We start from the raw sequence: 12,537 nt of genomic DNA on the forward strand, positions 1-12,537 counted from the left end.
CCCTGCAATCAAAGGAGTTAATGTACTTGAATAGCGTGTAGGTGTGAAACGATAAATATTTAATTGTTATATCAATATGGTCTGGTCTAACAGCATATTTTTATAATTATCACATTGCACTCTTGTTTCCAGTCAAATCCCTACTGAAGAGGACCCGAGGACTGACTTCTTTACTTGCACTGCATTGTTTACCGTTACTATCTCTATTGTGTCAACATTTTAAGCTTCTTCCAATATAATACAATAGTTTAAAGAAGCATTAAAGTACCTGTCAGCTGGTTTTATGGTATAAAATAAGGGCGTGGCTTTTAACCCTAAATCTGTACACACTTCACATTAGTGGCAAAATATCAGAGTTTAAAGGGGATCTTTCAGCTGTATTTGCTGGTAAGAACTGCAGGCACCATTGGATAGCTTTTAGGATGCATGAGAAAATTTTACCTTTCCTGGAGCTGATGGCGGTTGCCAATCTTATAAAATCACCTTTATTTTTCAGCCAAGTGTCAAAAAGGGCATGCTTCCTCGATTTTCCTCACTACCCCCAGCCACTCCTTTACTGATGTACAAAGCCCTGTAAGAGTGCTAGGAAGTAAGGGCAAATAAAGAGGCATCCTCAATCTGTGGCACATAAGCAGTTCGGTCCCATCTCTTTGACACTTGCTGAGAAGCAAAAAGGTGATATTATAAGTTTGGCAACCACCATTAGCTCCATGACAGGTACAGTTTACTTTTAGACCCTAATCGCTTTTCAACAGTGTCTGCGACTCTTAGCAGCAAATACAACTGCGTAGTGTGATTGTAGCTTAAAACTCCGATATCTCGGCGATGGAGCTGTCAATAAAATAATTTTGGGGAATATATGGATTCAGGGTCAAAAGCCCTATACCGCCATGCCCTTGCTTTATTCCTGAAAACTACCGACAGGTCCGCTTTAACTTCAAATAGAGCCTGTTGAAGATTGGCTAAATGGCTATGTTGTGAGATTACCATAACACTGCGGCTAGCTTTTTGTGAACTGGTATTTCCTTTTTGAGTTTCCTTCTTTGCCTACAAATCCCATAATCCCATTTTCCTCACTCCCACACATCAACCACCCCACCCATTGAAACATAAATGAGCTGCATCCATTCAAAAGACCTGTGGTTTTCAATCAGGGGGCCTACAGCTGTTGCATTAGTTGCAGATTGCTCTCTCTCCCACCAAGCGATCCCTCCACCTATTGAAGCAGACAGGCTCCCTGTCATCAGATACTAGTGAGTCAGGTCTCAACCGAATTGCAACCTGGGAAAAATCTGAGACAGCAGTCATTTTGTATGCTGTTAAAAATAAATATATGGGTGGAAATCACATAAGAATTGTGAGAAAACCGTCACACACAGGTACAGACACTATATTATGAACTACACTAACTTTACAGCCCCTATAAATCCTGGAATACCCCTTGTCTTGTACACATTATTTTCTCTTTAAAGGGGTACTCCGGTGAAAACCTTTTTTCTTTTAAATCCACTGGTGGCAGAAAGTTAAACATATTTGTAAATTACTCCTATTAAAAAAACTTAATCCTTCCTGAATGCTACAGAAGAAATTCCTTTCTTTTTGGAACACTGATGACATCACGAACACAGTGCTCTCTGCTGACAACTCTGTCCATTTTAGCAACCATGCATAGCAGATCTATGCTAAGGGCAGCATGGTGGCTCAGTGGTTAGCACTGCTGCCTTGCAGTGCTGGGGACTTGGGTTCAAATCTCACTAAGGACAACAATAAATAAAGCATTATTATTATTATAATAACGTCAGCAGAGAAAACTGTGGTCGTGATGTCATCAGAGAGCATTCCAAAAAGAAAAGAATTTCCTCTGTAGTATTCAGCAGCTAATAAGTACAGGAAGCATTAAGATTTTTTAATAGAAGTAATATACAAATATGTTTAACTTTCTGCCGCCAGTTGATTTAAAAGAAAAAGGGTTTTCACCTGAGTACCCCTTTAATTTCTATAAGGATAAAAGTTATGCAGTTTTGTTACTGTAGTATAGCATGTGCTGTTTTAGCTGTGATGTAAAAAAGATCTTACCTTGGGACCATAAATGCAATTTTTAATAAAGCAAATTAAGTTGCAAATTCCCCCATATGAAACCTATTTAAACAGGCATCTTACACATACTTTTTTATACAACAGTATTGTAAGCAGCAAATTTTCCAAGGAAATGATTCTATTATTAAATTGGTCTACTTTCTAGCCCATTTTTTATGTTTGTTGAAATGATAAATTTCATCAGATTTAACAGGAAGAATAGCACTACATGCAGCACAATATTTTATGTCACAATTACCACTTGAGGAGACAACACAAGGATATATTTTATTCATACCAGAACTCACAATGTTTCAGCTACAACAAAACTTTTTCAAGCATGTTTGACAAAGATTTGTTGTAACCAAGATGTCACCCATTCTTGTGTGATTAAAAGCAGAGCTTAATGTAGCTTTTTTGCTTCCTGACACACAAACTGAAACGCCCCCCCCCCCATTGCCCCATTGAAGATCATAAGTAAGAAAAGTTTGTGTGCAGAAAATATGTAGTGTATAACAGCACTAGTGAAGTCTATAGTATGCTTCTGTATAAAAGTCCTGACTGCCGTGCATTCCACATCTTTGTCCAGCCATCATTTGCAGGTCTTTGGGTCAGTGGAGCCAACCGTACAGAATGAGACAAGGAGAATGGTGTGTAGCGGAAGATACTAGATAGTATGATTTTCGGCCACTCCACGGAACATTCTGAACATTCTGAGGCAAGATATTAATCTTGCCTTATGGCAGATATGACCCTTACTAAAACATACACTTTACTTCAAGTGCTGTGCTCATTTTCATGGATTTTTTAGATCCAATTTTACTTTGTCTTTTATTTCAATGTTACTAATAATTTATGACCATGATGGAGTCCAACGAATCCTATTATAATTAAATTCAATCCAATGGGCGCCGTTAGTATTCGCCATTCAGCAAGTCTTACACTGTGTTATGGTTTCTGTTATAAGTGGAAACCAAAATGCAGATGTGAAAAGAGCCAAAGAAGGATTCCTGGTTGACTTCCATGTTCATGTCTGATAACTTTTACAGTTATGATTATAGTTATATAAACATCAGCATTATATGTTTATCTTTTGTGAACTGATGTTACTTTCCTACTATACAGTGTGTCCTGTGTGAACTGTGCAGAGAACTGCTTTTGGAATAAGTATTAATAAATTGTGGGGGTGGAGGACTAAAAGTGTCTTTTAGTTTGAGAGAGGTTTATCATTAAAATTATTAAAAGTACCCCCTTATACTCAAAAAAATGCAACCCAGGATAGTTCACAGACCTTATAGCTGAATAATCGGATCAAGAGAACAAGACTGCACTCACCATTGGCAATAAGGCTTTATTGCAGCATTCCAGGTAGCAAACACAGGTGGGTGGAGGGAGGCGGGGGACGTGCACCAGTGGTGCAAGTCCCTTGCCTCCCTCCACCCACCTGTGTTTGCTACCTGGAATGCTGCAATAAAGCCTTATTGCCAATGGTGAGTGCAGTCTTGTTCTCTTGATCCGATTACCTTGTTCTGTTTATGGACTTTTGCACCTCCGATTGTTGGCATTTGCACGGGGCTACACATGCACTCCGCTGAAGCTATTTATCACTGACACCGCTACCTTAGTCCTGCAAGTGCTGGGCCAATCTATATCTTTCTGTACATTATACCTGAATAAGATGGTAACTGTTCAAGGCACCCCCTATACTTCCTCTATGAATTTGTATGCTGTGGATGGTGCTGTATGAGGATTAGCTAAATTCAATAAGAACAAACCACTTCCAGGCTACCTAATATGAATTTTACTCCTTTTTTTGCATGGTATTTACACTGATCTCAACACAGAATCTATGTTATAAAAACTTCCTGTCAACATACCTTTATACTTCTAATATGTCCCCAATGTTAACCATTAAAACTGATTTTAATGCATACAATTGTTTGATGAATTGTTATACGCCCTACATAAAAAGACACTAAATATATACAAAGCATGACAAATAAAATCCAGGTGTGAGCATTACATCAACTGACCATAACCTGAAAACATGCAGAAAATGTATCAAAACATGGGGAAAAAAAGGACCACCGTGCAATTTTGTTTATGTTAGTAAGACCCTAAGAATAATGAGCCTGGGATCAAACTGTGAGGCTTACCACGTATGACCATCAACTGTCCCTCTGCTTTGTGTCTTCCCAGTTATATAGGAACTGACAACACACCCTCCAATGTAGCGGATCCCACACAGGGCCAGAGTGCTTGCAGTTTATTACAATATAACCTCTCATATCACGACACAGATGACAATAAAACCCATATCCATATGTGAGGAAATGGTAGAAACAACATTTTTCCATAACATTGGATCAAGATCAATCACCCTTGTCAGCGCATGAATTCCTTGCATAGATTTCACTACCTCGAGAGCAAAAATCAGAGAAATATGGTTGGCTAACTGAGGGAAAAATGAAATGGATTGGAGAATAAGACAGCGTGTTTGACATTCTGTGTCCTGTTTTTCATCAGTTATAACTAAACAAAATGTGTTCCTTATTCTTAGAGTGCAGCTCGGTCGATGAGCTGATAAGAGAAGTTTTGGGCCTTTGTGTTGTACTTTGTTGCCTTCCTGCTTTCTAAGTCCAGACTTCATCTTAAAGCTTAGGTCTGCTTCCCTATTTATGATGTTTAAGCAACATCTTGATTATCTTCACAGACACCATCTTGGGTCTCAGATTACTTATGTAAAGCTTCTTCAGAACTCGTGGGCCCAGGTTCTTTTATAGGTTTTCTTGGCATAGCTATTTCTTGCTTCCTAGCAGCTTGTTATCTCTTTAACATGTGTTTGTGAGGCCAGGAGATTCCATGTATTAAATTATATGTGTTGTTTGAAGAGGAGGAAATTATATTACCTTTTCAACAGCTCGGCCAGCTGTAACAGAACCTCTCTTTGCTATCTTTTATGTGTTCTCGCTGTTCTGAAAGTCAGTATTTTCCACATTTGTTTAAGTTTTCAGGATTGGAACTTGGAATTGTATGATTATAAAATGTTACATCTTGTTAGAGTTTTTACTGATCTGTATACTGTCACTGTTACTTATGTGTGTGCTTCTTTATAGAACTTATTTTGCAGCGATCATCAATGATTATTGCAAGTCAGCATAAAGTATTCTGCAATTTCCTACTGCCTTATTAACTACTACAATGTCAAAACTGAGGCTGTTCTGCACTTTGCTCACAGTGGGGGTTTCTAAGGAAATGGGCCGAGAAAGCTATAATAGCAATTTCTAGGTCAGTTGAGTTCACGAGGTGAATTGAGAATCTATGGGTTCCCAGTTGTGGTGCATCATGGGACATTCTGCTAAAGAGACCAAATTTGACCATGACTTATTAGAAAATTCCACCTTAAAGTGAAACAATTAGAAAGTGGTTAGTATGTGAGACTATAGGGCATCATGTAATTGATATTGTTTACTTAAACTGAAAGATTAGCTGCAAACTTACTGCAAGTTTAGAGAATGAGGTACTTTATGAACCCAGAAGGGCAGCTGTTTTATTATAAATTCTTTATTGAAACAAACATTGCTGGTCCACAAAATGGCCCACAAGGGGTCTCACCCCCATATGTGCACAAAATTGTGCAACAAGCTTCGCCAAGGTGGTCTTTGTCTTGGAATGCTGTTTATTTTTATTATGGAAAACAAAAACTGGAAGTAATGAAGTAAGACTAAAGGACTGGGGATAAAAGTGCAGGGTAATAGGGGCAGGTGGTGAAAAAAAAGAATTAGTACAAAAGAGGAAGGAAAGGTAAAAAATACATTTAGATAATGTCCTCTGGGTGAGTGCTGGGACAATATTCTGAGAAGCTTAATTCCAAGTAATTTAAGGTGGCAGTGAGGTGAAGCTGTGTCCCTGATGGATGAAGCCAAATGTCATCATTTTAAATGTGCCATAAAATTTGGGGGAGTGATTGAGGAGAGACCTTGTAATAGCCACTGTCACATGCATGGTAATCTCTTCTGAGGTCCAAGGAGCTTCCAGCACAGAGGCAGTCCACAGAAGACTCATCACCTACAGAGTAGAATAATGACAGAATAATGCCTTTTTATTTTAGGTGTTTGACTTTTATGTGAGAACAGGATTTGTTTAATGAGTTTAATGAAGAATTTATGTGCTGTATTATTAAACAGAAAAACTACCCGTGGAAGCCAAGTTGCCATGGTACAAGCAAGCACAGGAGTTGGAAGAGGCCACAGCTGTATCCGAAGAACCTTCGTAAGTTTTAGTTACCTAACAATCTACCATTTTTGCTTTGTTTCCATTTTTGATGTTTATCCCAAAAAAATGTATGGTCACTTTTCGCTGAAATTACTTAGCTGTTGGTCCTCAGACTGCTAGTCCTTACTATACGTAGCTATGCTATGGTAAGAGATGCCACCGTATGGCATTCATCACAATCATTCATTAAACTTAATGAGCTTATTATGAGATTTTTAGTACATATTTATTAAATGGAAGCCATAATAGCCTGTGCTTGACAAGAGTCTATGACAGTTGCCAAACTGTAGGGCATTGGGATCAGAAAAGTATCAAATTTTTATGGCCAACATAACATTGAGAGATGAAAGGGGTAGAGCTGTGATCTGTTGGATTCTGCAGGGCAGCCAAATACAGTATGTGGAGTTAGGCTGGGTTCACATCGCAGTTGCATCCGACCCGTTAAAGGTCCGATCAGCTATTTTTTTTTTTTTTTTAGCCAATCGGACCCTAAAATGGATCTGAAGCAAACTGCTACTACCAGGTCCCGACGGACCCCATTCGCTTGCATGGGATCCGTCGGTGACCAAGTAATTTTACAGGAATTTAGCAGGAAAAAAATTGTGCTTGCACTATTTTTTTCTCCGCTAAACTCCCGTCCTTCTGGCCGGATTGGGACAAAACTCTGAATAACAGAGTCCAACGGCAATGTGAATGAGGCCTTACAAAGATCCTACAGCAACAAAATGACTGGGATTTTTGATAAGAAACTAGTAAAGGATTGTTGGTGGATCAAAAAGTAAATTGGGCAACACTGCATATGCTTCACTATTGCTCCATTCAATCTTTATCAAAGTTCAATAGAAAGAGGAAGGAGAGGTGGGCGTCCCAGTGGTTAATCCCCGGTGGTATGATAGAGGATAACCTTTGATCTTGGGATAACCTCTTTAAACCTCTTCTAGTTGTTTTTCTTTTTTGCTTTTTACATTCAACTACCAATCGTTTTGCCGCAAGAGCAATGCACGTCATTGTGTGGGATATTTAATTATTTTTCTTTAGTCTGTTACTACTTTTAGCTTTCCCTTTTCTCACTTTGTAAGATTCCTAACCAAACACTGCTCAGTCCTGTCCTTATATTGATAGAAAAAAAAAACCTTATGGAAAAACAGAGGCGTGAATATGATTTGTGAAGGAATATAAAGTGTTGTGCTTTTACAGGTAATTATTCAGGTAAAGTTTTTGGAAAGTCATTGAAAGGAAATGATGCTAAAGTACTCAGCACTGCAACCACAGTGTTTCTGTAAGGAAACTAGAAATGCTATTATTAAAATGCAGCTATGACGATTTCCCGTTGCAGTATGATTAATAGGCGCCATTTACAGCTTTGATCTGTAGCGTTCCCTACTCTCTCTGTGCAGGAGCTTACAGGGCTGAAATTGAAATATTAATGTAGTCAAATAAATTTTCCTTTCAGAGGAGTACAATTGCCATGTAGGGCAACTTAATATACACTGTATTATATTGCAAATGAAGCACATGTGGCGAGCTACTACATTGCTGGGATCTATTTTCCTATATAACACACATTAGCAGGCATAATGAAAACTACGCTGGGCTTTGCGTTCTTCAGTTTACAACTACACCTAACAAAGGCCCTAGTGTCATTTATTATGTTTTAATTCAAATATTCATGCCTGACTTGCTCTGAAAGCATTTACATTCAGGTGTATAAATACATACACACATAAAATTGTATTTGTCTTAAATAACGGGATGGCAGCAGCTGCGGCGGCATCGGGGGCTCTCCAGACCTACGATCATTATATCATGAGCATTGGCTTTATGAATTTTATGCCATTTTGCACTTTACCTATGTTATTTCTTGGATGAATCCTACCATTACATTGGAATATTTCACAGTTAATATTTACATTCACTCTACCTTCTTGTGAAAGTAACTTTACAATTGATCATTTATGAAGTTCAGGTGCGCATAGCCATATAAGGCAACATATTATTGTTCCTTATTAGAGTATTTGCAGTTCATGCCTAAGTTCGCAGGATATTCAGGCCATACACATGCAGTAGCTGTTGGCTGGACCCTTGCTGGATAAACATATATTTTATCTGAGTCCCCCATAATTGGATACATGAGAGTTTATTTATTTTAATGGGGAAAGAGAAATATATTTCTGCCAGATTACTCTGGCAACATCTTATCTCTTGAAACCCAAAATTTATGATCCAAATTTTTACCAACATCTGCCAACGGGATAAGTTGGGAAGTCCCAATACACATTACACACAGCCAGAATTGACAGGCTCAGCCAACTTTTGGGAAACATATATGTCTATCTTTTTATACTAAGGAAGAAAAGAGGACATAAAAGGGCACTCCTAGTGCAATACCATTTAGAGTGTAGGAATATTGCATGTTTCTTCTATCACCCACTTACTGCAAATATACAAACCATACTGTGTTTATCAGATGTACAATGCTTGTAATCGTAATATAGCTTCAGGGATTGCTGCCACTGTGTTGTCTAATTACATGGATTTAGCACCATTTTAGATAAATCCAGTGGTTCTGCAGGGAGAAATCCTTGCTTTAGCAAAAAACGGATACTTCAAGGTTGATGCTGTATATGAAGTTTGAAAGTTCTACAACTCAATTTATGTATATCAGTTTCTTCTATATAGTCAGCAGAATGAAAACATTGAGGCTAAGTTTGTACTAGTTTTTTTTTTTTCTGGCCCCAAAAAACGGCAGAAAAAAAATGCCACAGCATTTTGTAGAGGAAATAGCATTTTTGGCCCCTTTGGCATTTTTTTCTAAATTTGTTGTTGTAAAAAAAAAAAAAAAAAAAAGGATAAAGTAGGGATGGAAAAAATTTATTTAATTACATTTTTAATCATTTTAAACAGGGATCAATTTATGTGGGCGGACAGGAACCTAAAAATGTAGCCGGCAATAATAAAATTGTAGAAAGGGGCCATTTACATGTGTTCCATGATGTGAGTAGTAGTACCTGTACTAATAGACAAATCGCCCCTCCTATATAATGTATAGAAACGGGCAGCCGGCCACTTCTCTCTGGTCCCTTGCATTGTATTCTGCAATGTGAGGTTCTTCACATCACAGATGCATATTTCCCGCAGAGAGCTGTGATTGGCCAGATGGTTCGAGTCAATCACAACTCTCTGCGGGAAATATGAATAGGTGTATATATATAGGCCATATACTACAGTGCAGCGGACCCGAGAAGAGCGGCTGCCCGCATCTATACATTATATCAGAGGATCGCAACGGGTGTCAGAAGTGACACCCGGGGCGATCTGTCTATTAGTACAGGTACTACTGCTCCCAACATGTAACAGTCTGTTCCATGCTGGGAGTAGTAATACTACCAAGTAAAAAAATAAAGAAAACAAAGTTAAAAACACACACTCACTTTATTAAACACATTATTAAAATACATTACTAATAAAAAATTAAAATATTAATTTTTAATACTTCCAGCTACATTTTTAGGTCCCCGCCTGCCCATATAACTTGATCCCTGTTTAAAAATTTTGTTATAAAAAATATAAATTTCGTTAAATACAATTTTTCCATCCCTACTGTATCTTTTTTTTCTTTTTAAATGGTACCCTACGAAATTTTATTAAAAAAGGTATCTTCATCCCTTTTTAGATTACTAAATTCAAAAAAAGAATAAAAACCTCCTGCAAAAACACATGTTAAAACCCACATGGCACATAGACTTCTATGGGAGAAAAAACGCCACGATTTCAGGGGGGAAAAACGCCATAAGCTCAACATGCTGCGATTTTGAAAAACTGCCAAGGAGCTGGAAAACGCCAAATAGGAGTTAAAAAACACCAAAAGGATAATAAATGCTGTACGCTGTATCCCTATGCCCGGGCTGCAAAAGATAAACAAAATAAACTTTAACTCACCTTCCCCATCAGTCCATCTTCCTGGGGATGGGAACGTAGGACAGCCGTCAGCCTATCATCGGCCGCAGCGATGTTCCGCCTCGGCTGGTGATAGGCTGAACCCACTGTCATGTAAGAAGTGCAGCGCTGGGCTGATAATTAATTGGGGGGCAGAACAGCGCTGGCGGGTCACATATGATTAGTTCCCCGATGTGGGGACAGCGGAGCACTGGGTTGATAATTGCGGTATTGCGGTATGGGGAAGAATTTATATCGTGCAGCGCAAAAATGACGGTATTCGGTATGAACTGGTATAGCGCCCAGCCCTACCATGAAGCCGTTTTGGTGTTTTTTTTGGGCAAAATACACACAAAAAACAAGTCGAAACTTAGCCCGACTCACATCACAGGGCTGCACTAGCTTTGAAGTTTTTCTTTTGTTTGTTTGTTTGTATTTTTACTGAAACAATAAAGGATCCCTTCTTGCTGCATTATTGGATTTGCAGCCAGCTCAAAAAAAAATGTAAAGAGTTATACCTCATGGTTTGTATCTGTCATTAATAAATAAAACATTTGTTCCATTTGTCATACATAAGTCATCTTTGCTTGCAGTTTAGTTCACTGCTTTGAAATTAACATTCTATATTTGTGTATTTATTGGTTCTTACTTCCTAAAAAAAAGATTCATGGAAAGGAAAATGGTTGATGACTAATATAGGCGGACATTTAGTTTAGGTATCAGTTTCTGTTCTATTTTGTAATCTTTCCAGAAAAAAATTCAGCTATCCACTTTTGAAAAATACATTTTACAAATATGTTATTTTTTTATTAAAATAAAATATTTTTGTGCTAGTTATGTTTTTTTTTTTTTTTTTTTTTTCCTCTCCCTCTTTTTTACTCAGTGTGTGGAAGGTGCAGGAAAGATGATATTTGCTTTGGCATGATTTAATGTTGTTTGATCATTGTGCAATATAACAAATGGAAATGTATCTGAACAAAGAGAAAAAAAACGAAAGAAAGAAATGGCAATCTTTAGTCTCATCCCCTCCAATACAACTCAGTAGAGTTCAATGACAGGCTAAGAGAGGGCCATAGGACACAACTGGATCTCAAATAAAGTATGCACTCTTTGGATGGATCTAGAGATAGATAGATAGATAGATAGATAGATAGATAGATAGATAGATAGATATGAGATAGATAGATATGAGATAGATCGATATGAGATAGATAGATAGATAGATAGATATGAGATAGATAGATATGAGATAGATAGATATGAGATAGATAGATAGATAGATAGATAGGAGATAGATTTGAGATAGATAGATATATAATAGATGGATATGAGATAGATAGATATGAGATAGATAGATATGAGATAGATAGATAGATAGATAGGAGATAGATAGATAGATAGATAGATAGGAGATAGATAGATATGAGATAGATAGATAGATAGATAGATAGATAGATAGATAGATAGGAGATAGATAGATAGATATGAGATAGATATGAGATAGATAGATATATTATAGATGGATATGAGATAGATAGATAGATAGATAGATAGATAGATAGATATGAGATAGATAGATATGAGATAGATGGATATGAGATAGATAGATAGATATGAGATAGATAGATAGATATGAGATAGATAGATAGATAGATATGAGATAGATAGATATGAGATAGATAGATATGAAATAGATATGAGATAGATAGATATGAGATAGATAGATAGATATGAGATAGATAGATATGAGATAGATAGATAGATAGATATGAGATAGATAGATATGAGATAGATAGATATGAGATAGATATGAGATAGATATGAAATAGATAGATATGTAATAGATTTGTGATAGATATAAAGATATGTAATATATAGGTTGATTGATTGATTTTGGGGAATAACAAAATAGTAAAAACCCATTTAATGCATAAGCTTGTGAATCAAAAATCATCTAAAAACACATTAAAAAAATAAAAAAAAATATCTGAAATTCTTGCCTCTGTAACAAATAGGTCCAAAGACATTTGCTGCCCATTATATGATTTTATTGACTTGTATTTAGGAAAGCATTTAGTGGACCTGGGTAGCTTTTTACAACCAGCAATTTTACTTCAGCACAATTGAGAGGAAATTGTTTGTAATAACTAGAAAGGGGTTTTATGTTTTAGAAGAGGCCGTCTAAATCAAAGCCCGTATTCAGTGCCTCACCATGAAAGAACTATTGGGGCTAGTAAAGCCTACATGGTA

The 12,537-nt window shown here is 37.1% G+C and overlaps 1 protein-coding gene across 3 annotated transcripts in view; it reads left to right on the forward strand.

Annotated features, from left to right (window-relative positions):
- Positions 1–12,537, forward strand: part of ADAMTSL1 (ADAMTS like 1) — a 956,942-nt gene that overhangs the window by 806,317 nt on the left and 138,088 nt on the right. For all 3 annotated transcript variants that reach the window (XM_056519753.1, XM_056519743.1, XM_056519759.1), the window contains one exon: positions 6,264–6,348. In XM_056519753.1, the coding sequence (XP_056375728.1) occupies positions 6,264–6,348 (85 nt within the window). The remainder of the gene's footprint in view (positions 1–6,263; positions 6,349–12,537) is intronic.

Source organism: Hyla sarda, chromosome 1 (assembly GCF_029499605.1).
Source record: "Hyla sarda isolate aHylSar1 chromosome 1, aHylSar1.hap1, whole genome shotgun sequence".
In the NCBI taxonomy this organism is placed as follows: Eukaryota; Metazoa; Chordata; class Amphibia; order Anura; family Hylidae; genus Hyla; species Hyla sarda.